This window comes from Blastomyces dermatitidis, assembly GCF_000003525.1.
Source record: "Blastomyces dermatitidis ER-3 genomic scaffold supercont1.1, whole genome shotgun sequence".
Lineage (NCBI taxonomy): Eukaryota > Fungi > Ascomycota > Eurotiomycetes > Onygenales > Ajellomycetaceae > Blastomyces > Blastomyces dermatitidis.
Genome location: NW_025544774.1, coordinates 2,553,989 through 2,579,817, shown reverse-complemented (window position 1 = coordinate 2,579,817; position 25,829 = coordinate 2,553,989). Strand labels below are relative to the sequence as shown.

The 25,829-nt window shown below is 32.7% G+C and overlaps 4 protein-coding genes across 5 annotated transcripts; 2 read left to right on the top strand and 2 right to left on the bottom strand.

Moving 5' to 3' along the window:
• Positions 1–7,206: 7,206 nt before the first annotated feature.
• BDCG_00346 (uncharacterized protein) lies at positions 7,207–7,788 on the top strand (the record flags this gene model as incomplete). The annotated part of the gene is made up of 1 exon (XM_045415863.1): positions 7,207–7,788. One exon carries the CDS (start codon positions 7,207–7,209, stop codon positions 7,786–7,788), a length of 582 nt encoding a protein of 193 aa, XP_045271711.1.
• A 10,291-nt stretch (positions 7,789–18,079) lies between these two features.
• BDCG_00345 (uncharacterized protein) lies at positions 18,080–19,766 on the top strand (the record flags this gene model as incomplete). Its single annotated transcript, XM_045415862.1, has 4 exons — positions 18,080–18,104; positions 18,157–18,435; positions 18,498–18,875; positions 18,934–19,766. The coding sequence occupies 4 exons, from the start codon at positions 18,080–18,082 to the stop codon at positions 19,764–19,766; spliced, it is 1,515 nt and encodes a 504-aa protein (XP_045271710.1).
• BDCG_16103 lies at positions 18,364–21,945 on the bottom strand (the record flags this gene model as incomplete). 2 transcript variants are annotated; one of them, XM_045425369.1, is made up of 5 exons in its annotated part: positions 18,364–19,188; positions 19,261–19,564; positions 19,671–20,766; positions 21,419–21,653; positions 21,798–21,945. In XM_045425369.1, the coding sequence occupies 3 exons, from the start codon at positions 21,943–21,945 to the stop codon at positions 20,133–20,135; spliced, it is 1,017 nt and encodes a 338-aa protein (XP_045279122.1). In that variant the 3' UTR covers positions 18,364–19,188; positions 19,261–19,564; positions 19,671–20,132. The 2 variants fall into 2 exon arrangements, with proteins under 2 accessions (XP_045279122.1, XP_045279121.1); XM_045425368.1 differs by having other exon boundaries at positions 18,364–19,564.
• Positions 21,946–22,034: 89 nt separating this feature from the next.
• BDCG_16102 (uncharacterized protein) lies at positions 22,035–22,865 on the bottom strand. The gene has a single exon (XM_045425367.1). The coding sequence runs from the start codon at positions 22,567–22,569 to the stop codon at positions 22,069–22,071; it is 501 nt and encodes a 166-aa protein (XP_045279120.1). The 5' UTR covers positions 22,570–22,865; the 3' UTR covers positions 22,035–22,068.
• Positions 22,866–25,829: the final 2,964 nt, after the last annotated feature.

Here is a 25,829-nt window from a genome sequence, read left to right as displayed (position 1 = left end):
GAGACTATTGTATAATGCACAGTGTATTATAATATACTCAGGATTCTCATTTGTATTGCAGAATGAGCATTCTATTGAGTCAAATCTATCATCAAATCTTTATATATAAGATTTGAAATAGCCATATCCTAGTTTCAGCTGTATTATAGATGAGAATATTTTCTTTTTACATTTAATTGAACAAGATTTCCACTTGAGTTTTGTTTCAAATCTTGAATAATGTGTACTCTTCTTTTGTTTCTGCCAGCTTTCATTCCACTTATCTAAACAAGATTCTTTTATTTTTCTCTTTATAAAAGACCAGGACATAATTTTTTGAATAGATCTGCTTAATTCTGCACTCTTTTTTGCAGCTGAATCAGCCAATTCATTGCCATGAATATTCATATGAGCAGGAACTCAGTGTAGATGAATTCTCAGCTTTGATATTCTTCTCTTTTGAATTTTTAAAACAGAGTTTAAGATCAGTTCAAGATTCATTTGACTATTATGAATCTGACTATTTCTAAGTCTTTTTAAAGCAGCTTGACTATCAGAGAATATCCATGTCTCTTTCAAACAATTTCCTCTTTTATGAGATGTTATTTCAATGAGTTTGAAAGCTTTCACTATTGCAAATAGTTCAGCATCAAAGACTTCACATTCAGAGCCTAGATTCCAGAAATCTGAGATAAAATTAATATTATCTTCAGTATAAGCAATGCCTGCGCCTAATCTATTCAAGTTCTCATTTTTTGAGCCATCTGAATAAATCAGAATAGAGTCTTTTATATTGATTGTAGAAATTCTCTTCAAATGCTGTTCATATTCTTTCTCTTTTGATAGTTCACTTATTTGTAAGTCTATAAGAGATTCAAGCTTTTTTCTCCAGGGAGATAACTTCTCATGATCAACTTTTTCAACATTTAAAGAAGAAAATTGATTTTTAATCAGAGAGCATAGTCTGTACAGTTGAGAAGGCATTTTCTTTGAAGAATTATTTTCATTTCAATCAAGAAATCTATTCCAATCCAGTTCATTTCCAGAGTTAATTGATGGAAATGAAGAAGAGACTCTTTCTCTGATTATATGATTTGAGCTCATCTTTACAACTCTCAGAGCATAGTTCATACAGGCCTTTTCAAATCTAATAGCAGAAGGAGGAATTGAAGCTTCAATTTCCATTGCTTTAATAGAAGATGATTTGAATGCTCTCAGAATTCTTCTCAAGACTCTGTTTTGCAGACTTTGAAAGAGTTCAGTGAAATTGCCTTGATTATTCCATCAAACGTGATTTTTGAAGAGTTTTTAAACTTTTTTTGTTGTTTTTGTTGTATATTCATACTAAAAGAGAGTAGAGTAGAATCTAATCACTATTATCAGATAGTAGATTATAACTGTTCTGAAAAGTAGAAATCTCAACTGCTTACATTATATCTAGTTTATCATCAGAGTCATTTCTCAATTCTCTAATCTTAATAGAAGTTTGAGAATTCAAATTCTATTTACATTTCACTGAAGAATTGAAGTTTGAAGACTTAGATAATTGAGAGTTTCTTCTTTTTAAGCTTGCAGTTATGAGTTTACTGACTTGACTCTTCTCTTCAGTTCTAGATTGACTTTGAGCTTCATCTTTTCTTCAGTTCTTTTGAGTTCTAGGAGTAAACATACATTCTTTTGAGCTAGATGCATGTTTTTCTTTGCAATTAGAGCACTTAAGCAGAGTATGTTGACAAATTTCATCTCTTTTTAAGCATGTTTTATATTTATGCTCACTAGTTTTGTGATCTCTGACACAGAATGCACATTTTGAGTCTCTAAAACATGAGATTACAAAGTGTTCATATCTTTGATAGTTTGAACACTGTGTTTGAGCTTTGAGATTCATTCTTGAGTCTTTGTATTCATGAACTCTCATTTTCAAACCTGCTACTCTTACTTCAGAGATCTTTGACTGTTCAAGTGTTTTTATATATACTAGAACAGAGGCACTTCTTCTACTTTATCTGAACTCAATTGAATTTAGTCATACAGACTTCTTTCTCAGTTGAATGAAGTTGTATTCTTTTAATTCATTTTTGAGAAGTAGTATTCCTTCTTCACAGTCAAAAATTTCAACTGAAATATTATAAAGAATGAATTTATCTCACTTTTCATCTCTTTCAGATAGAATTATTGTGTTTAACAAAGATTCTACTGCTGACTTTCAGAGATTCTCATTCTGAATAAGGAATTCAGCACTGAATTCAGGCATTGTAGTCAGAATGATGAAGTTTTCAAAGAATAATAGCTCAATTGAAGCTATAACTGATTTTTGAACTTCAATATCAGTTATCAACTGAGAAAAGAACTGCTGATTAATTTCATTTCTGATTCTGAAAATGAGATTTAAGTTTAGCTTGTTTCTTTACAGAATATTCTGATTTGAGACTTTGAGAATAAGTCTTCTATTTCTGAAGATTTAGAAGTTTTTCTCTTTTTACATTTTCTTTTCTACTTTTCTATAAATAGAGGCATGAGCAGTATTCTTCTCAGTTTTCTCAGAATTTTGAGCAGGTTTTGAGACAGCAGATTTAGAGACAGCAGATTCAGCTACTTAAGCATATGTTTTCTTCTGATTCAAAGAAGAAGAAGAAGTAGAAAGAAAGAAAGAAGAAGAGCAAGATAAAGAGTCAGTGATTGTACTAGAAATTTTCAAGGTTTTTTAAACTGTGTTTGAGATTCTAAGTTTGAACTTGATCATCTTCTGTAGTTATCTAGTCTGAGTATGAAGAATTAACAGAACTTCTTCATTCATCTCACTCAGATACTGCTTTTCAAGAATCTTGCTTGCTTTTTCAAGTTTCTGTATTTCAAGAACTTGTTATTTCTCTATTTCTTCTTTCTTTCTTCTCTTCAGAATTTCAATCTCAGAAATAGCATTTGAGAAAGCATCTTTTTCCACATCAACTGAGTGTATTTTTGAACTCATTGTTTTCACTCAATGAAAAGTTGATCAGACTGTTTCAATTGAGATATTTCTAAGTCTGTTTTCAATTGAAAAGTTGATCAGACTATTTCAAAAGAAGAATAAAAGACTTTTATATATAAAATATCTGATTTTTTTCACACTAGTTCAGTAACTAGATTAGATTTTTGAAGAGAATCTAATAAACTAAAATTGATTTTTAAGATAAATCAATAAAATCTTTACAATCTCTTTCTTAAGATACAGTGAGGAAAAGTATGATATCAATTGATAATAAATCAGATGATATGACAGTTTTTAAGAGAAAAACTGACAAAAAATAAATCAATTTTTTGCAGAGAAATTGATTAAAACTATTCAATTTTATTCTAAATCATTCAATTCTTCTCACACAACAAGTGTGCAACTCAAATCAGTTAATAAAGAGTGTAAAAAAGAATTAAGTATTAATAAAAGCTCTTCAGTCACTGAAAAAGTAATTCTTACTTAAAAGAATATGAAATTATGACAGAAAACAACTCTGTTTTTAATTCTTTGTAAGAATATTGTGTAAAACCCAGAGAAAAACACCTTACTTTTTCAAGAGAAGTAAAAAACTATTTCTAAGATCTTTTTTTTACATTAACTGCTGCAGAAGAATGAGATAGAAACTGCTAAGATATGCACTACTGTATACTCTCTATCAAGACTTTCTCTCTTCAGAGTCTTGATATTATAGAGAATATAAGTCTGTTTCTATATAATAATATAAATATTGTCAGTGAGATGTAGAGGAACTGGTTATTTATATCTTAAAATAGAAGACTTTGTCAATGATTATATCAATATAGAGTTAATTCTCAAATTCAATAGAAATCTAGTATTGCTGTTCTCAATCTCTTACAGAATCTATTGAATATTGAGATATTAAAACTAGATTTAATATATCTCACTATGCAGGGATCAAAGGCTCAGTCAGATCTTGAGATATACTGATTTTATAGTTGTTGATGTGCTGTTGACTCATTGTTCACTAGTTATGTATTGAATGCTGTTGCTGAGGTATCTCTTTGTATCATTCTGCTAGGGGTGGGCCAGATTGAGAGGGGTAGTACAGGCGTGAGACTTGGTGTTGAAGTCTAGATACACTGGCGGCGGACTGTGGAGGTTGCACTTCAGAAGAGTCTGTTGATTATGTGCTTGATATTATCGCTGAGGTATCTTTTTGTATTTTTCTGCCGGGGATGGGCCAGATTGGGAAGGGCGGTACGAGGGTGAGACTTGGCGTTGGTGTTTTGGAACATCAAAGATGGACAGGGTTTTCGCGGAGGTTGCTCCTCGGATATCTCCACAACTACAGGTCGGGGATCTTCCAAAATCGAGAAGATTGGTGCATATGACTAGGTCACTTCACCTTACAATTTGTATGGCACTCTGGCCCGGGGTTGTGATGTGGTAGGGGAGAACAGGGGATAATCCCACACAGGAGCTTCGAACAACGTCCGGTTCACGTTTGGCTGGATAACTCCACCACCACACAGGGTATGCGGTCGGCGATGGGGTCAGAATGCTCGTATGATTGAGGGCTTTTCGATGGATCTATCGGCGGGTTCTTATTCGAAAAATCGAGCGAGTTCGTGGTGGAGCGGTTCGATGGAATAAGTGATGTAATATAGTGAAAGTTTCTTTGTGAGAGTGTATGTGAAACACTAGCTGAATCAAAAATAGGTCACAAGATTGTGAACACTAGTAGCGTGCTAATCCGCATGAAGCTAGAGCAGATGTCATGGTCATGTGAGGGTGACTGAATCTGATGAGGGAGAATGTGATTTGAAAGAATGTATGATGATTTGAAAGAACATATAACTGTTGAATAATAACGCGGCTGCTTCTGAACTTGCTTATGAGTGTAAAGAGGCCATAGCGGCCACTAATTAATTTAGCGTATGATATATAAGAAGCCGGTGTACGCCTGTAATCGTACACTGACTCAAGCAACCTTTGAATCACAAATATCAGTCATTAACTGAGAAAAGAACTGCTGATTGATTTCATTTCTAATTCTGAAAATGAGGTTTGAGTTTAGCTTATTTCTCTGCAATATGTTCTGATTTGAGACTTTGAGAATAAGTCTTCTATTTCTGAAGATTTGAAGATTTTTCTCTTTTTACATTTTTTTCTTCACTCTTCTATTAATAGAAGTATGAGCAGTATTCTTCTCAGTTTTCTCAAAATTTTGAGCAGATTTTGAGATAGCAGATTTAAAGACAGTAGATTTAGAGATAGCAGATTCAGCTGCTTGAGTATATATTTTCTTCTGATTTAAAGAAGAAGAAGAAGAAGAAGTAGAAAAGAAAGAAGAGCAAACTGAAAAGTCAGTGATTATATTAGAAATTTTCAAAGTTTTTTGAACTGTGTTTAAAATTCCAAGTTTAAACTTGATCATTTCCTGTAGTTGTCTAGTCTAAGTATGAAGAATTAATAGAACTTCTTCATTCATCTCACTCAGACACTGCTTTTCAAGAGTTTTACTTACTTTTTCAAGTTTCTGTATTTCAAGAACTTATTGTTTCTCTATTTCTTCTTTCTTTCTTTTCTTCAGAATTTCAATCTCAGAAATAGCATTTAAGAAAGCATTCTTTTCCACATCAACTGAGTGTACTTTTGAACTCATTATTCTTACTCAATGAAAAGTTAATCAGACTAATTCAATTGAGATATTTATTAAACTCTTTTGAATTGAAAAGTTAATCAGACTGTTTTAATTAAGAGATTTCTAAGTCTATTTTCAATTGAAAAGTTGATCAGACTATTTCAAAAGAAGAATAACAGACTTTTGTGTATAAAACATCTGATTTTTTTCACACTAGTTCAGTAACTAGATTAGATTTTTGAAGAGAATCTAATAAACTAAAATTGATTTTTAAGATAAATTAATAAAATCTTTACAATCTCTTTCTTGAGATACAGTGAGAAAAAGTATGATATCAATTGATAATAAATCAGATAATATGACAGTTTTTGAGAGAAAAACTGACAAAAAATAAATCAATTTTTTGCAGAGAAATTGATTAAAACTATTCAATTTTATTCTAAATTATTCAATTCTTCTCACACAACAAGTGTGCAACTCAAATCAGTTAATAAAGAGTGTAAAAAAGAATTAAGTATTAATGAAAGCTCTTCAGTCACTGAAATATTAATTCTTATTTAAAAGAATATAAAATTATGACAGAAAATAACTCTGTTTTTAATTCTTTGTAAGAATATTATATAAAATCCAGAGAAAAACATCTTACTTTTTCAAGAGAAGTAAAAAACTATTTCTAAAATCTTTTTTTTTTTTGCATTAACTGCTGCAGAAGAATGAGATAGAAACTGCTAAGATATACACTACTATATACTCTCTATCAAGACTTTCTCTCTTCAGAGTCTTAATATTATAGAGAATATAAGTCTGTTTCTATATAATAATTTAAATATTGTCAGCGGGATGTAGAGGAACTGGTTATTTATATCTCAAAATAGAAGACTTTGTTAATGATTATATCAATATAGAGTTAATTCTCAAATTCAATAGAAATCTAGTATTGCTGTTCTCACGCTCTTGCAGAATCTATTGAATATTGAGGTATTAAAACTAGATTTAATATATCTCACTGTGCAGAAATCAAAGGCTCAGTCAGATCTTAAAATATACTGATTTTATAGTTATCATGTCTGCTGATTATGTATTGAGTACAGTTACTGAGATATCTTTTTATACTTTTCTGTCAGAGATGAGTCAGATTGAGAGAGGTGATATGAGAGTGAGACTTAACATTAATGTCTTGATTAGACTGACTGTGTGACTATGTCTGATATCAGAATCAGATTTTTTGATAGTTTCATTATCAATTTGACTGATTTCATTACACAGTTTTAACATTAGATAGTAGTTTCATACTGTCTCAGTGAGACTTACTGTCTACTCTTATCACATTTTTCAAATGAGATCATGATTTTCACTTCTCAATTCAAATTATTTTTATTGCTTTAAATGACTTTAAATCTTATTTAAGTATGATCAAAAAGTGTTACTTTTTAAAAAATTAAAAATAGTCTAAAAAAAACCTTAAAATGTCTAAAAATAGTAACTTTATGCTAAGAATGAGACTAAATGAAATTAAATGAGATCACTTTCTCATTTTTTTCAAGTCATGGTCTCATTTTAAAATCTGATATATAGTTACTTTGCATGTTTTTTTGATAGTCAGTCCTAGCGGGATTCACACCAAGAAATGTATGAGACCAGACCAAATGGGATCAAATGTGAAATTCATGGTCCCGGCGGCCAGTCTAGTCTAGATACACTGAAGACAGACCGCGGAGATTGCACTTCAGAAGTGACTGTTGATTATGTGCTTGATATGATCGCCGAGGTATCTTTTTGTATTTTTCTGCCGGGGATGGGCCAGATTAGGAAGGGCGGTACGAGGGTGGGACTTGGCGTTGGTGTTTTGGAACATCAAAGATGGACAGGGTTTTCGCGGAGGTCGCTCCTCGGATATCTCCACAACTACAGATCGGGGATCTTCCAAAATCGAGAACATTGGTGCATATGGCTAGGTCTCTTCACCTTACAATTTGTATGGCAATTTGGCCCAGGGTTGTGGTGTGGTAGGGGAGAATGGGGGATAATCCCACACAGGAGTTTTGAACGATGTCTGGTTCATGTTTGGCTGGATAACTCCACCACCACACGGGGTATGCGGTCGGCGATGGGGTCAAAATGCTCGTATGATCGAGGGCTTTTCGATGGATCTATCGGCGGGTTCTTATTCGAAAAATCGAGCGAGTTCGTGGTGGAGCGGTTTTTGTAAATAAGACTTAATTCTTCTTAAGATAGATCAGAAGAGCTTTTCAGTGATATAAGCTATTAATAATTCTCTTTCAGTCAGTGAAGAGATTAACTTATCTTTATATTTCATTCTCTATTCATATCTTCACAGTGATTATTCTACATTAACTTTAACTCTGATTTATTATATTTAATGCAATACTTTTAGTATCAGATATATTCTTTAAATTTATAAACTATAATAGCTGATTAATCTGATATCAAGTTCTTTACTGAGATCTTTATTTCACTGATAGTTAAGAAGATTGAATAGCTTTCTTTTCATAATCTTCAAAGTTAAATACTCAGTAAAGAAGAAGAATTAAAATATAACTTTTTTAATCTGATTTATAACTCTCTTACTTATATTATTATTAAATATTCATGATATTATCTCTCTTAATAGAAAATTCTTATACAATAGTATACTTAATATCTGAAATATTTATACTTATACTCAGTGAGATTATTATCATTATAATTTATATTTTTAATATTAATTTTATAAACTTTTTAAAGTGAATATTCTGATTCACTTCAGACACTTAAGATATAAAATACTAAATAATATTATTAATAAAAGAGATATCAGTATTATTAATATTCTATCTATTATTCTGACAGATCTGAAGAAGTATTAATTAAAAATATTACACTGCTTATTAAATCTTAATATAACTATTAATAAAGATAATAATCTTTAAAAATATATTAAAATATAATCTTTTCATCTGTATCAATAATCTTATTTAATAAAAAATATAATATATTATAGAATATAAGTTTACTGTATGAAATTAAATATATACTAATAAAGATATTAAAATAGTTAATAAAAATTTAAATAATCTGAGTCTGCTATGAATTTATATTAATAGAATGAAATTCAGTCTTTTAAAGAATAATATTCTCAGCTTTACTACTAAGAGTTATAGAATAGTTAAATCAGATAATATTCTTATAAAGAAGTAATCTCAGATATCTCAGTTTAATAAACTGACTGTAGAATTAACTTTACTATATAATAAGATAACACTTATTAATAGCTACAAGCTCAATCTTTTCTTATAAAGTAGAGTCTTGAAGAATATACTGAAATTACTTATAAAGAGCTTACTTTGAACTGAGTAGTATATATATATACTCACTCTATTAAATATGTTTAAGTAAGTCTTCTTATCTCTGAAGATTATCAGTACTGATTAGATAAGAATTAATATTGAAAAATTATATTATATCTTTTATTTACTGATTACTAAACTTATTTAGAGAAATCAGTTAAAGAATTATTTTTTCTGTTAAAATTATATAGAATTAAAGAATAAAACTCTTTTTATAACTAGTTCTGATAATGAATAAAGTATTACTATATTCATATATTATATACTAAAGTATACAGACTTATTCTATATATAATTGAAGAATATACTCAGAATCTGAATATAGATCTTAAAGTATTTATTAAAGATAATACTAAATAATATTCTATTATTTATTAATACTATTTAATTTAGTATAGCTTATAATAAGTTATAATATATTTTTAATATTTATTAAAAGTATTTATTTTAATAATAACTTTTAAAGCTACTATTATAGCTGACTTGTATATTTTCTTTAATTTCTCTTAATTATATTTAATGCAGTTAATAAAATATTATTCAACTCAGCTATTAAAAAGAAGTATTATATAATTAATTTAAAAGTTATCACAAGATCTTAGAAGTTATTAGAAGTTATTATAAGTTAATATACTATATAAGATTATTAAGAGATCAGAAGTTACTAGAAGTTGTTAAAAGTTACTGAAAAATATATTTAGTATTTTAACTATAGTTTCTGATAGCTGAATAGATGTTTTAATAGCAAGATCAAGATATGTAAGAATAAGTGCTCGCAGGCGATTATTCGGGTGTTTGCAGCTTGGCGTGATATGTACTGTTAACTACTAGAAGTATTCATGATAGAAAGATAAAATGTAGAGATTAAATGTATAATAGCATTCAAGCTGAGTTATGAATAGTATTCATGAACTTCAGTCTATATAGTTATGTGTAGTCAAGAGCTGCTAGCTCTATTGATTATATGAGAGATAGAAATAGAGATAAAGAATCTGTAAGAAGTGAGATTTCTTACATACTCTCTTCTCTCTAAGACTTTATTCATAAAGCCTTTCACTGAGTGACTTCATAGAATTAACTCAGCACTGCAGTGATACTCACTAAAAACTCTTCACATCTATAAAAATCTCAGTGAGGAAAAATCTCTTATTACTATGAAGAGAAAAGAGTCTGTCACTCAGTTTCTTATTTCATGAGATTCTTTATAATCTACAGATTCTTCTCTGACTATCACACAGATTCATCTCATATCTTTTATATAGAAGAATTTCAGTTGACTCTCAATTATTTTCACAAGATTCTTTGTATGATTATTACACAGATTCATCTCACAGATGAATCACTCTCTATAAGATTACTCTTATTAAAGAGAAACATTTATGAGTTAATCTTTCACTTATTTTTATAAATCATTGTTCTTTAACACTGTAGAATTGTGAGGAATTTTCTATTCTTTCATTAACTCTGTAAAATTATAGAATCAAGATGTTTACAGTCTGTAATCACTCTTTATAGTCATATAGAAAGATTCAGATCTGTGATTCATAATCACTCTTATTTACTAGAGTGATCTGACTGTTCTGCAGAATCACTCACAGTGTAAATAAATCTCTCTAGAGTAGTATAAATATCTCAGATCTGTTTATAAAATCTTATCTTCTTTTTTCTTTTTCTGTAACAGCTTTCATTCTCACAAACTATAAGTATTCTCATTCATTCATGAAGTGTTTTCACTCAGATAACAGAGAGAGAGTATTTCTGATAATATCTATATATTGATTCAAGAACTTCTCAAGAATAAAAATTTTTCAATTTCAATATCTTCACAACAATGTCTGATCACTGCTGAGCTTCTTATAAGTGTTTTTGTAACTTCTCTGATTACTTTTTACTGGCTGATGAAGCAGAGATACTGTCATTCATAACTGTATCTTTATCTCTCTCAGCTCTGTCACTGTATTCAATCTTCAGATCAGCAGTCAATTCTCTGTCTCTCTCAGGTCAGTTTCTGACTTCAAGCAGCACAGTTTCTTTCTTTGCTGTAAGTCTTGTTATAAGTAATTTCTTACAGATTCTAGCTGACAGTTCTTATAAAGCTCTCAGTGTTGTCAGTGTCTTCTGCAGCTCTGCAGGCCTATGATCACTCTCTCTCTGTCTGTACAATCTCTGATCAGACATATGCAAATATGTCTAGATTCTCTATTAATGATTCTCACACTGCAGTGTATTTCTGCAATCTCATTGTCAATAAGAGATGAGTTCTCAGATACTCACAAAATCTGAGTAAATAAGACAATGTGAATATCATGAATTTGTGATGAGAGTTAATCTGAGCAGATAAGCTCTCTCTCTATATCTCAATTGTTTCTGAGCTGAATACTTCAGTATAACTGAGAAAGCAGACATAGCTTCATGAGAAATATCTGATTATATACATAGACAGTCAGTTCTCAAGATTCTGCTGCAACTATGCACACTCTGATATTCAGCTTCTCTGAAGTCTGTGCATTTCTGATAATCTTTATATTAAATATAACAATTATCTGTATCACAGACATAATACTCTCTGCTTCTTTAAAGAGAAAAATTGATAGTTGTGAGAGAATTGAGTGTTATAAGTGATGAGAATGTGAGTTTGAGTTTTCTTTATTTTTTCTTTATTAATCTTCAAATTGTGTTCACAGCTCTGTTTATTTTCTTATTTTTTAACTTTAATAAGAATATGATTTCTTCTTCTCTTATATACACTGCAGACTGTTCATCTCAGTAGAAACTCATCATCTTATAGACTAGAATTTGTAAATAACAGTGTTAATATCTTTATTATAATCAGGTTCTTAGCAAAGATCATGTCATTCTGACTTATCAGAATTCACAGTATAAAAGTCATGTCTCAGCTTCTGCAGATATCTTATCTACTCAGATAATTTTCAAATGAACTCATTCATCTTATCAGAATATTCTTATCACTGAATCTTGAATCAGAGCTTATAATCTCACTTCTCTGAGTTAATAATCTCTTTAATCTAGTATTCTCTTTCACTCTCTAGTGCTCTATAGACAGAGTGATGAGTCACAGAGTTCTCTTCTAAGAATTTCTTATATTCACAGAGTAAAAAGATATAAAAAATATTATATATCTACAACTCAGGTGACAGTTTCAATCTATAGAACTGTAAGCTAACTTTCTTCACAATCTTATAAGACTCTGTTTATAAAAGATTCAGCTTCTTACTAGATCTCTGTGTAATAATATTTTCTAGACTCAGTCAGACTCTATTATCTTTCTTAAAACTCTTTATAATATACTTAAAGTTATAATATCTCTTCTGATACTCTTGAGTCTTTTTTAAGAATTTATAAGCTTTCTTTCAGATCTTCTGAATTCTCTCAGTCTATTCACAGATATTATTACACTCTATAATATACTCTCATGAGTTCATCAAGATTATTCACAGATAAGTCTCAGTGAGTATCTTAAAGAGGGTTTTATCTGTGCTAACATGCTTTGAGTTATTGTATATGAACTCTGTAAGTGATAATCAATGTACTCAGTTATTCTAATTATAATTGACAAAGCACTGCAGATACTATTTTAATATACTTATCAGATATTCTGTCTAATCATCTGTCTGTTGATAAAAAGCTATACTTAGATCTTATAAGATCTTCAGTATAGTTATCAGATCAGATTAGAACTCTTCTACAAAGATTAATTCTCTGTCTGAGATAATATTTATAGATAATTCATGCAATCAGACTACATTGCAGATAAAGATATAAGTTAAATTCTTTAACTTTAAGTTCTTATAGATGAGTATAAAGTGTGCTATCTTAATAAAGTAATTTACTATCATCAGCACACTGTCAAAACAGGTATTATATATATTCTTACTTTCAGAGAGGCTTATAAGAGTATTCATTTCTAGCTGTTTTCAAGGTTTCTGCAGAATGAATAGAGAAGTAAGTTCTTTATATAATCTGAACTGCACTATCTGTGAACTCTGATAAACAGTGCAAGAATTCACTATCTTCTTCACAAGTTCTCACATCTTCAGTCAGAAGTATTTTCTTATAAGTAACTCATGAGTTCTAGTATCTATAAAATGACTCACTAGAGAAGAGTCATGATATCTTTTAATGAGTTCTACACATAGAAACTTATTCATAGATATATAAATCCAGTTCTCTCTTTGTAAGAGATTATTTAAGTCTCTTCAATTCTTTATTTCTGCAGGATTGATTTCTGCTGTGAGCAGTTTCTGAATATACTGAGTATATTCATTCTTCAGTTACAGTTCAGACAATCTGAATAGAAGATCTTATAAAGACTTATACTCTGTTTCTCTTTGCATCAGATCTTCTACAGTGCTTCTCAAAGCCTGCAAACTCTTCAGATTATAGATACTCTCTTCAAGAATTCTCACAGAGATCTCTAGAATGTTAACTCTCAGTGTTATAGAGAGTAGTTATACAGGCTTCTTTTCTTTCTTTTCTCTCTTCTCTCACAGAGAATTGAGAGACTCTTCAGTCAATCTCTTCATAATACTCAGTCTGAGTATTCTGTGAAGCTTTTCTATCTTCTCTAGTCTCTCTGTGTCTGTCACTCTGATCTTCTTAACATAGTCTGATCTGTGAGAGAGTCTGTTCACTGAGTTCTTAGTTTTCTTAATATGTTCTATCTTGAATCAGAACTCACTCAGTCTCTGAGCTCAGCAAATCTGTTATTATAAGAGTTTCTTAATTGAAGTAAACTGTTATAAGCTGTTATAATCAGTTCTAACAGTAATCACTGTTACAAGGCTCTTGAAGTAGTGATATCAGTGATGAAAGAATTTCACTATTATAAGAAGCTTCTGATTATAAATGTCATAGTTGATCTCTGCAGGTTGTATCTTTCATGAGAAAAAGATTACTGAAACTCAGTTCTCATTTGACTGTAGTTGTGACTCATGAGACTATTTCTGAAATTATAAAGAAGAAGACATCTGTCTTCAATCTGATTAAGAGTAAGAAATCAAAGTGAAACAGTATCACTGTATCTGTGAATATCTATTTCAATCTTATAAAGGCTCTGTGAGCTTCTGAGATAAGAAAGTTCTTACAGTTCTCTCTTCTTAATAATCTTTTCATTCTTTATTCACAGAATAACTTCTTCTTATTTTCACTCTTCAGTATATCTATAAGAGTCAAGAAGATTCTTATGAATACAAAGATAAATTATCTATAGAAATTCACAAAGCTCAGAAAGATCTGAATCTTATAAAGACTAGTTGACTCTGATTATAATAGAATAGTCTCAATCTGTGAAGATTTCATCTGAATATTATCTGTAGTAATTACATATTCTAGGAAATGAATCTGATAAGCACTGAAGTTATACTTTATAAGCTTAATATACAGTTCTGTCTTATCTAAGACCTTCAACATACTTTACACATACTCAGTATATTCTTTCTTCTTCACAGAGTACATCATCACATCATTCAGATATATTATTACAAAGATATTCAGATATACATGAAGTATTTTATTAATGAAAGACTGAAATACTGCAGGGATATTAGTCAGATTAAAAGATATTACTAGATATTTAAACAATCTCAGTGCAGTTCTAAAGACAGTCTTTCATTTATTTTCAGACTGTATTCACAGCTGTGTATATATATTAATCACATTCAGTTGTGTGAATATGACAGCTCTTGTGAGACAGTTAATCACATTCTTAATCAGAGACAGAGAGTAGCAGCTCTTTATTATCTTGAAGTTCAGATCACAGTAATCTATATATAATCTGAGATCTTTATTCTTTTTCTTCATGAACATCACAGAGACTTCTGTGAAGACCTGTGAAAATTAGATAAAGTCATTCTTCAGATTCTTCTTCACATAGATCTGTAAGATCTCTATTTTATAATAAGAGAGCTTATAGATTAGTTCTTAGAAGAGTTTCTACTCTTCTATTAAATCTATTATTAGATTCTTCTTATAGTGAGAGAGAAGCTTAGCTGTCTTTACTGAGCTGAATATCTCTGTAAGATCTCAGTATTTCTCTAATATCTGAAGCTCAGTTTTCATGACTGTAAGGTTCTCAGATACTTACAAAGTTATTATATAGATGAGCTTGTCTTCTCTAACTAACTCTACAGTATTAACTGATTCTATCTTTATAAGTGAGTCTGTTAACACTGATCAGAAGTATAAACCTGACTTATAGACAGCTATGTGTGAATTGTGTCTTTGAAGTTATACAAGTCTCAAGTACATATCATCTATAATATTTATAATAATCACAGTTTCTGCAAATCTTCTTCAGATTTCAGAGAGATCTTGTAATTCAAAGATAATTCTTATAAGTCTCTCAGTTCTCAGATCTGAGTTCTCATATTCTGCTTATTATAAGAGCAGATTCTCAGTCTTCATCTTTCAGCTCATTTACTTTACAAGCTTTAGAGACATTACAGTGACCTGAGATTCTGAGTTTATTAATACTTCTTATACTTGTGAGACAGCAGTACTGCAGTACAGTCTCTCTTTATAAGCAAGTATTTTTATTAAGAGAGTAACAGATTCAGATATCAGCTTCAAGACTCTTAAGAAGACTGTTACTGACTCTGTTCATGACTTCTCAAATTTCTATTTTAATTTATTTAGACAGTTTGTATGAAGATGTTCTGATTTAGAACAGATAAAGCAGAGTTTCTTTTTCTTAATCTTTCTATTATATACTCTATTCACAGAAGCTTATAAAGCTCTCTCTCTCTACTTAGTAGTCAGATATGAATCTCTCTGTATCTTATCATCTTTTTCTGATAAATCTGTTCTCTGTTGTTCTAGCTCTCACAGAGTCAGTTAATAATCTACTCTTCATAGATCTGTGACTCTCACAGTGATCTGCAAGTGATGAATGAGAGTCATCAGTTTCTTCAGAATCAAGAACTTAGAGTCTTACTCAATAAGCTTATTCTATATATCTTTATTCAGTCTCTTTATAAATATCATCATTCAGGTCTTGTTTCAGAACTCTGTTTTCACAGACTCTAATTTATATCATAATTTCATAAAATACTGTGAGTAGTCTTCATCAGATTTCTTATCTCTTTTTCTAATATTAATAATTACAGTTCAGATATTCTCTGTTCAGCTTGCAGAGTTTTTCAACTTATTCTTTAGATAGATCTTGAGAATAGATCAGTGAGATCTCTTATAATTATTCTCTAGATAATTCAGTCAGTTCTTGACTTCAGTGTAATAGAGATCTGTTATTATATAGATGACAGCTTCTTCATCTTTCATATTACACAGTCAGACTTGTGAGTCAATTTTAAATACAAACTTGCAAAAGCTTTTATAGATTGTGATTTGATAAGTAATCTTAAGTAATCACAGCTTAAGAAAGTTTCTTTTCAGTTTGTAAGTATCTCTGAAGATCATGTCTAGAGACTCAGTTTGAGAGTGTTTACAGACAGTAAGTATTTCTTATAGAAAAATAGCTTAGTTCTGTAAAAGATGCTTAAGAATGTTCTTCACTGAGATTGATTTATTCATGAGTTCAGAGAGTTTCTCTGTCACAGATATAGAGAATAATATCTTATAAGTGATTAATAAGTTCTCTGAGACTTCTTTCATAGAAATTATTCATGATTCAGATAACTGTTTCTGAGTGTCTGCAGTAGAGTTCACAGAGATTAAAGTATATAAGTTTCTAGTTCTTTCAGTCATAATAAGTGATTGCTGACTGACTGAGCTTGAAATGTAAGAATAAGTGCTCACAGATGATTATTCAGGTGTTTGTAGCTTGATATGATATATACTATTAACTACTAGAAGTATTCACAGTAGAAAGATAAAATATAGAGATCAAATGTATAATAGCATTCAAGCTGAGTTATGAATAGTATTCATGAACTCCAGTCTATATAGTTGTGTGTAGCCAAGAGCCGCTAGCTCTATTAGTTACATGAGAGATAGGAATAGGGGTAAAGAATTCACAAGAAGCGGGATTTCTTACAAGATATTAAATAACTAGATATAATTATAATTGAAAAATTAGTAAATCATTTCTATATTTAAAAACATAGTAGCAGTTTTTAATATGATACTTTATACTTAGAATATATATATTTTCAGATAAAAATTATATTAATTAATAGAAAATTAAAAAATTAATTCTTTAAAATAATAGAGAAATAATCTATAAGTGATATTATATAGTAATTCTATCTTAAATATTATGATTAAAGTAAATTATTTCTGTATTACTAATAAATAGAAATCATTTTTTCTCACATACTCTGTAAAGAGTTTACTAAGAATATTCTATTTAGATTTAGTATAAGCTCTGTGACAGTTGATTGACTCAGATGTTAGCAGGACTTGGCAGAAAGTAGCAGTAGTTTGAATTGAGTTAGCTCGGAGTGAAGTGGCTGAGTTTACTGAGATAATCACACACTTCAATGTTTGCACTGAGCAAGTATTATGCAAGTTTTAAAATAGTTACTCTGTCTTAGACTGGCCACCAGAATCATGAATTTCACATTTGATTTCATTTGATCTGGTCTCATACATTTCTTGGCGTGAATCCCGCTAGGACTGACTATCAAAAAAACAGATAAAGTGACTATATATCAGATCTTAAAATGAAACCATGACTTGAAAAAAATGAGAAAGTGATCTCATTTGATCTCATTTAGTTTCATTCTTAGTATAAAGTTACTATTTTTAGACATTTTAAGGTTTTTTTTAGACTATTTTTAATTTTTTAAAAAGTAACACTTTTTGATAACACTCAAATGAGATTTAAAGTCATTTAAAGTAATAAAAATAATTTAAATTGAGAAGTGAAAATCATGATCTCATTTGAAAAATGTGACAAGAGTAGACAGTAAGTCTCACTGGGACAGTATGAGACTACTATCTAATGTTAAAACCATGTAATGGGATCAGTCGAATTGGTAATGAGACTATCAAAAAATCTGGTCCTGGTCCCAGACACGGTCACACGGTCAGTCTACTCCGTCTACCCTCGATATTGCCCCTGAAATGATTATGAGATGCCACAAATTACTCCTTTACTCTTTTAAGAGACCCAAGCCCATTCAGTTCAGACGAACTTCACTGATGAGTGGACACCGGACTATCTCGCAAGCGCCAATGGCAGGATGTCAATCCATGAAGTGTGAGTTCCTTAACACTCCATTGACCATATAACTTTTAACAATGTAATAAAGCACTCTTTGACTACACTGCCGGTCGATGGCTACACCTTGACAGCCCGCAGCGTGAAGCACGGTATCTACAGTTCAATTTTGACCGCCTGTGTGAAAAAGTCCTCTCTCTGTGTCCTTCTGCCACTTCAATACAGAGCTGTCAGAAACTGGAGGGTGGCTTCAGTAGAGCATTCATTATTACAACTGATAATGGGAGATGTGTTGTTGCAAAGATTCCAACATCTGTTGCTGGACCAGCTAGATTTATCACAAACTCCGAAGTTGCAACAATTACTTATTGTAAGGCCACATGCATGAGGATCTAGATTTGGTAAGGCAACTTTACTTACTTGTCCATACAGTGCAACAGAATGCCGAAATACCAATTCCAACCATCTTGGACTGGAGTGACGACCTGGCCAACCCCATTGGCTCAGCATACATTATAATGGAACATGCCGGCGGCGTTCCACTGCATCAAATGTGGCCGAAGATGTCCTTTCCGCAGAAAATGAATTGCATTAGATCAATTTCCACAAATATTATGAAGATGTCTGAACTTGACTTTCCAGGATATGGCAGTCTTTATTTTGCCGATGCAGTGTTTCTTGATACTGGTTTGAAGCAAAAGCTAGATGACTATAAGTACTGCATTGGGCCGAGTTGCAGAAACACATACTGGGATTGCAATGTTGGAGAGCCCAGATACTATGCATTTAAGGGACCTAATAGGGGACCATGTAAGATATTCTTTCTCTTTAAAATATATCATAGTTTCTCACTCGTTGGTATCTTTAGGGCGTGACCTTCTTTCATACTCCTCTGCCCTAATTGATGTCGGCCTTGCGAGACTGCCCCCCGCCGATGATCCTGTTCCTCATCAGCAACCGTCTTATCAAGGCGCTGTGAGCGAGCATCTGGAACTTTTGGGTCTGGGCCAGGCCCTGTTTCCCAAATTGATACAACACCCTCTGATACAATCTAATGCGGCGCCAACCCTATTCCATCCTGACCTTCATAAGAGAAATATTTTTGTCTCCGAGGATGATCCCACTGTTGTGACAGGTTTTATTGATTGGCAATCCACATGTATTGAGCCAGCATTCTACTATGCAGATGACGTACCTGATTTCGCGAAGCCCCCTGTGGATGAAACATCAGAGGGCACTGAGGAGAGTCTCTGCAGTCAGGCTTTTGAAGCAGGCTTAGGGCTTCTGGCTCCGCGGCTAGCGGCGGTAAGAAAGATTGACGAAATCCTCCTCCGACCATTCCGCTACTGTCATCGGACCTGGAAAGATGGTGTGGTGCCATTTACTCATGAATTGATGCAGCTGAGGGACCATTGGCAAGACTTCGGCTTTAAAGAAGGTTGTCCTATACCTGTCTTGGGCTCTGAGGAAGTGCGCATTTACCAGGAACGACTAGATATCTATGACAAGATGTTGGCTGTCAGACAGGATATTGTTGAGACGTTGGGAGTTGAGCAGGATGGCTGGATCCCTGAAGATCGCTGGGAGGAAGTGAAGGAAGCTCACCAACGTATATATGAGGCTGTTTTGGCGGCCATGGAGAGTGAGAAGGACCGCCAAGATATGAAGATGATGTGGCCGTTTGATGGAGTTAAAGCATGAGATGTAGAAAGGGGGAATATTGTATCAATATACCCCACGCACCCAAGACATGTCCGCATAACCACTCGTCTGTCGTCTCGGAGGCGTAAATCTCTAGCTGGGTGACTAACTAGCGGGGCTCCCCACGGGATTACTCACCTGTAACGACGGATATCACACCGCCAGCTAAAGAATGCATAGTTAGAATATCAATGGAGCCTAGAGAACTAGTTTTGTACAATAGAGAGATATATATATAATACAAGGAGTTGCGGTTCTCACAAATCATGTCCATCCTCACTCTTACTCAAATGCATGCTATATCAAAACACAAACAAAAAGCAAGTCACGCTACAATACGCTATCAACATATACACTGAATCTGCATTAGTTTACAATGTTTGGGTCATTTTCCCCATCTTGAAGCGTTTCAATCATGTTCCGGGATAGATTGGAATTTTCTTTCTTCCACCATCCGCTGTTTGGAAAGACAAGCTGTTGTAAACGGTTGACACAAGAGATCAAGGACTGATAGCTCAGTGTGAAATAGTCTTCAGCAATTCTAAGAAAGTCACTCTCCTCACTTATCACTCCTTGCTTTGCAGCTGCCAGCTCTTCAGTACTCATATAATTCCATTTCTCAAACCACTTGACAGTGCTTCCCTTCCCTGGGCTGTCATAGTGAATGTATATCCAGAACAGGACCCAGAAGAATGACTCCAGATCATGCATGAAACAATGCTTTTCACCGTACAAGACACCAATGGCCATGAATGCCCTGGTGCCTGTCTTGCCCCATGCGCCGGAAGATGCATCCCGTTGTACTCTGATTGCCAGGTCAAGGTCAATCAGAAAGGCAGGCCATGATGAGTTATCCTTGTCTTCATTCACCATCAGGTTCTGGGGGGAAACATCGCATTGAATGAGGCCAGCCTCATCATGGAGTGACATGTATCCTTCAATACAGCCAGCCAGCGCAGTGAGCAGAACGGCCTTCAAGCTATTCTGGTAGATTGGTTTCCTGTAGTCCCGGATAACGACGCGGCGGTGCACTCAGTTTAATTGGGTTGAGCCGCCGGCAGGTTTGAATGAAGAACTTGACTGGGTACATTTGCTTGGGGGAGGAGGAAGCGCTGTGTCTAGACTGACCGTGTGACCGTGTCTGGGACCAGGACCAGATTTTTTGATAGTCTCATTACCAATTCGACTGATCCCATTACACAGTTTTAACATTAGATAGTAGTCCCATACTGTCCCAGTGGGACTTACTGTCTACTCTTGTCACATTTTTCAAATGAGATCATGATTTCCACTTCTCAATTTAAATTATTTTTATGACTTTAAATGACTTTAAATCTCATTTGAGCATTATCAAAAAGTGTTACTTTTTAAAAAATTAAAAATAGTCTAAAAAAAACCTTAAAATGTCTAAAAATAGTAATCTTATGCCAAGAATGGGACTAAATGGGACTAAATGAGACCACTTTCTCATTTTTTTCAAGTCATGGTTTCATTTTAAGATCTGATATATAGTCACTTTACATGTTTTTTTGATAGTCAGTCCCAGCGGGATTCACGCCAAGAAATGTATGGGACCAGACCAAATGGGATCAAACATGAAATTCATGGTCCCGGCGGCCAGTCTAGCTGTGTCCACACAGTCAGGGGATCACTTCTGGCCAGTGGTGCTGCCCTGGCTCTTTTGTCCTCTTTGAGACATACTACACTGCACTGTCGCCTTAAAGCCACCCTTCTCATCTTTCATCAGAATACTGAGACCCTTTCGGATAGCCAAGACATTATCAACCTTGACATCAATGTGAATGGTTTCATGGTGATAGTACTTCATCACATTCTTGACCCTCTTCATCATTGCTTCTTGCAACAACTCTCCTTCCTCAGTGCATTCTGAATATTGTCAGAAGTCCTTGACAATCAGCAGTGTCTGTAATTTATCAGTCTCACAGTGTGTCTTTCAGCAGGTTGTGGCTCACCCAGCAATGCAGTGTGCTCATTCAACAATTCTGTCAATGATCAGCTGTTCCTTCATACCATCTTTCTCAATCTTAATATACTGTTCAGTCCCGGTCATGATGATGATGAGATCAAACCCAAGTTGCTCCCAGCTCATCAGGAGGAATTCAAGGACAACAGATACAAATTGAAGACTGTTCTGATTGATGTTGAACTCCTTCAACATGATCCTGCCCAGGCAGTCAAAGTTTCATAGTTGCAGAAATAGCCTGCAAAGGGTGAACCCCAGCACAAAACAATGAGTGTCCTGCACAGAAAGAACCTCCCTGAAATATCTGCTAAGATCAAATCATGCCCTGGATTTCCTGTCATATTTCAGATCATTCTTCAGCTCTCCTGACACCAGGATCTGTGACCAGTGACATCTGAAGTCTTCTGTGATCATCGAATCATCAACAAAGCCGATATCGAGCTTTCTCTCCGCGATAGACCTCTGTAGTAGCTGGCTTGGCTGTGTGAGAGGTCTGCAGTCAATCTTCCAGGACAGCTCTTGTGCTTCAGCTAATTGTACAAGCTCAGCAATGATGTTAGCCAGCCATCCCAGAACATCTTTTTCTGTCACAAGTTCAGGCCAGCCCCGACAGCCCTTCTCTTCACTGTAAAGTGAGTTGTCTCCTCTCTTGCACCCTTTCAACAACGCTTGTGAAGCTGCAGTGAGTTGTGGAATATTTCCAAAGTATGTGTCAAAGAACTCAGGGATATTGACATGTATCTCTCCAAGCTCCTCCTTCAGCACAAAGTCAACGTGCTTTCGGTATTCTGTAGAATTGACGAAACTGCTAGTTTCCATGATATGGGAGCAGTATTCAGCCCAGGCTGAGAGGCTATTTTTCCTGCTAAAGAGCGAGCAGTCATCAATGGAAAGGCTAATGAGGAAGAAGAGTTCCTGGGTCAAAATATGTGATCTGTTGTGAAAGCTTGGCTATGCTGGAAAGTAACATTTATCTAGTTATATAACTGAGTGAGGGGAATTATTAAGGGCTCAAATAGAGGTGGGCAATCAATCATTTGAGAGGAGAAACTGTCTGACAGCAAGCTTATTGAGGTTAACATTTTGGAATCAGTGTGTGCAAAACTGTGATAAGCTGTCATTGAATAATCTAGACAATGGTTAAAAGTGACCACTCCTGTGGTTCGGAAGAACGTACGACCGCCGGATAATAACACGGCCGCTTCCGAACTTGCTTACGAATGTAAAGGGGCCATAGCAGCCACCAATTAATTTAGTGTACAGTATATAAGAAGCCGGTGTACGCCTGTAATTGTACACTGGCTCAAGCAACCTTTGAGTCGCATCTGATAGCATGTCTAAAAACTGATGAGAGCAGGCTTCTCCAGAACATGATAATTCTGTCTATAAAATAATTCATAGTTATCATATCAGTGTGATTCTAGAATGTCTCAAAAGATAGCATATAAAGAGCAGTAAGTGAAAGAGTATTCAATTGATACTGCTTCACTTATTAGAGGAAAACTTCATACTCAGATAAATATCATGTATAATACATGAACAGATAAGATGTGAGAAAAGAAATAAGAGTAGTGAATCAGATTCAAAGAAGTTCACTTTCTATCTAAAAGAAGAATAAAAAGAGAGAGATGATTATTATCAGAGTTATATAATAATAATAGAAATTATATAATAATATAGTGAAATAATAATATAGTAATATAATAATAGACATTATATAATTAATAAGAAATCACTGAAATAAATATCTTTTTTAATTAATATAAATAATACTCTTCTCTACTATCTGAATCAGAAGATATACAGAATCTCTCAGAGAGTTTACTTAAAGTAGTAAGAAAAGTAGCTGAAACTACTGAATCAGAATCAAAGCTCTGTATATATATAGAAATTCTAGTTTGATACTATACAGCTCATAAATATCTATAATGAAAAGTCATTGAAGAAAAATAATAACATCTGAATAATTGATAGAGAACTTCTGAACATAACTTCATCAAGAAACTCTATAATTGTAGGAGATTTCAATGCACATCATCTCTGATGAAATTCAGAATGCAAAAGAGCAGTAAGAGTTGATAATCTGATTGAATGAATCTTTGAGTATTCAGTAGATTTAGTTAACAAGTCTGATCAACAAACATTCTTTAGAAAAGACATGAAACAGAAATCTATTATAGATCTAATCTTCATGTCATAAAATCTAATAGAAAAAAGACTTGTAAACTGATTTATTGATTCAAATGAGACATCAGAATCAGATCATGAGATTATTCAATTTAATATTGAACTGAGTGAGAAATAAATGAGTGAAAATCCTCTTCTCTCTAATCAGTTTAACTTTGAAAAAGCTGACTGAAAGGCAGTTGAAGAAAGTATAAAACTGTTAAAATCTGAAAGACAGAGTGAGCTGTATTGAAGCCCTGGTCAAGATATCTCAAATAAAATGCTTGAGAATAGAGTGAAGCTCATTACATCTATTATTCTAGCAAGTGTTAAAGATAATATTTTAAAGAGAAAGTCTTCTGAGTATTCAAAATCTTGATAAAATGAGAATATCACATCTAAAAGAAAACAATTAACTACTGCTAGAAGAGATTGAAAGAATGATATAATTTCTGATAAAGAGTTTAAAGCTGTCAGAAATGAATATTTTTCAGATATTAAAAAAGCTAAAACAGACTGCTGAAATAAATTTCTTGAAGAAGCATAAGAAAAAGAAGTTTTTAAAGCTTTTAACTATACTAAAACAAGAAGTGTAGCAAAACTTTCAATCTTAGAATATGAGTTTCAGAATGAATCATATACAGCAAACTCTTTTGAGAAAAAATGTTAAGCTTTTATAAGAACTCTCTTTCAAAACTCATCAGATTCAGATTCAGAGAAAGAGAATATATCATATCTCAACTATATTGATGAAAATGATTGAGAATAGCCTGATCTTACTTAAGATGAACTAAAGTCAGCTATCTTCTCAAGTTCAGTTAAGACTGCTGCAGAGCCTGATTCAATTAATCACTTAATTATTCAAAATATATACTTCTACTTAAAGAATGAATATTTTAAGCTCTTTTTCAATCTCTTGAAAAATGAATATCATTCTGAATGCTGAAGAGAAGTCACTGAAGTGATTCTTACAAAATCTAATAGAAAAACTTCAATTTCTAAGTTATATAGAGTAATATCTCTATTGAACTGTCTAGAAAAGGTTTTAGAAAAGATAATAGCTACTCTACTATCTTTTATAAGCTCTATAAGTGATTCTCTTTTATTCAGTGAATAAATGAGAGATAGAAAACAGTGTTCTGCAATTAACACTGTTCTCTCAGTTATTCATAATATTTAAATAGCAAAGTATGAGAGTCTGATCTCAACTGTAGTTTTTATTGATATAAAAGAAGCATTTGATCATGTTTCAAAGTCAAAGTTAATTCAGACATTGAAGATATTAAAACTGTCACTTTCTCTAATAAAATGAGTTAACTGTTTTATATCTAAAAGAATTATACAACTCTTCTTTGATGAAATTGTAAGAATAAGTGCTCACAGGCGATTATTCGGGTGTTTGCAGCTTGGCGTGATATGTACTGTTAACTACTAGAAGTATTCACAGTAGAAAGATAAAATATAGAGGTCAAATATATAATAGCATTCAAGCTGAGTTATGAATAGTATTTGTGAACTCCAGTCTATATAGTTGTGTGTAGTCAAGAGCCGCTAGCTCTATTGATTATATAAGAGATAGAAATAGAGATAAAGAATCTGTGAGAAGTGAGATTTCTTACATACTTCTCTCTCTTTAAGACTTTGTCTGTGAAGCCTTTCACTGAGTGACTTCATAGTCAGCTCAGCACTGCAGTGATACTCACTAAAAATTCTTCATATCTATAAAAAATCTCAGTGAGGAAAAATCTCTTGTTACTATGAAGAGAAAAGAGTCTGTTACTCAGTTTCTTATTCTATGAGATTCTTTATAATTTACAGATTCTTCTCTGACTATCACACAGATTCATCTTACATCTTTCATACAGAAGAGTTTCAGTTAACTCTCAATCATTTTCATGAGATTCTTATGTGAT

Bases quoted from the DNA above. Each gene is read 5' to 3' on its own strand.
- BDCG_16102 (XM_045425367.1), bottom strand. From the start codon at position 22,569: ATGGAAACTAGCAGTTTCGTCAATTCTACAGAATACCGAAAGCACGTT.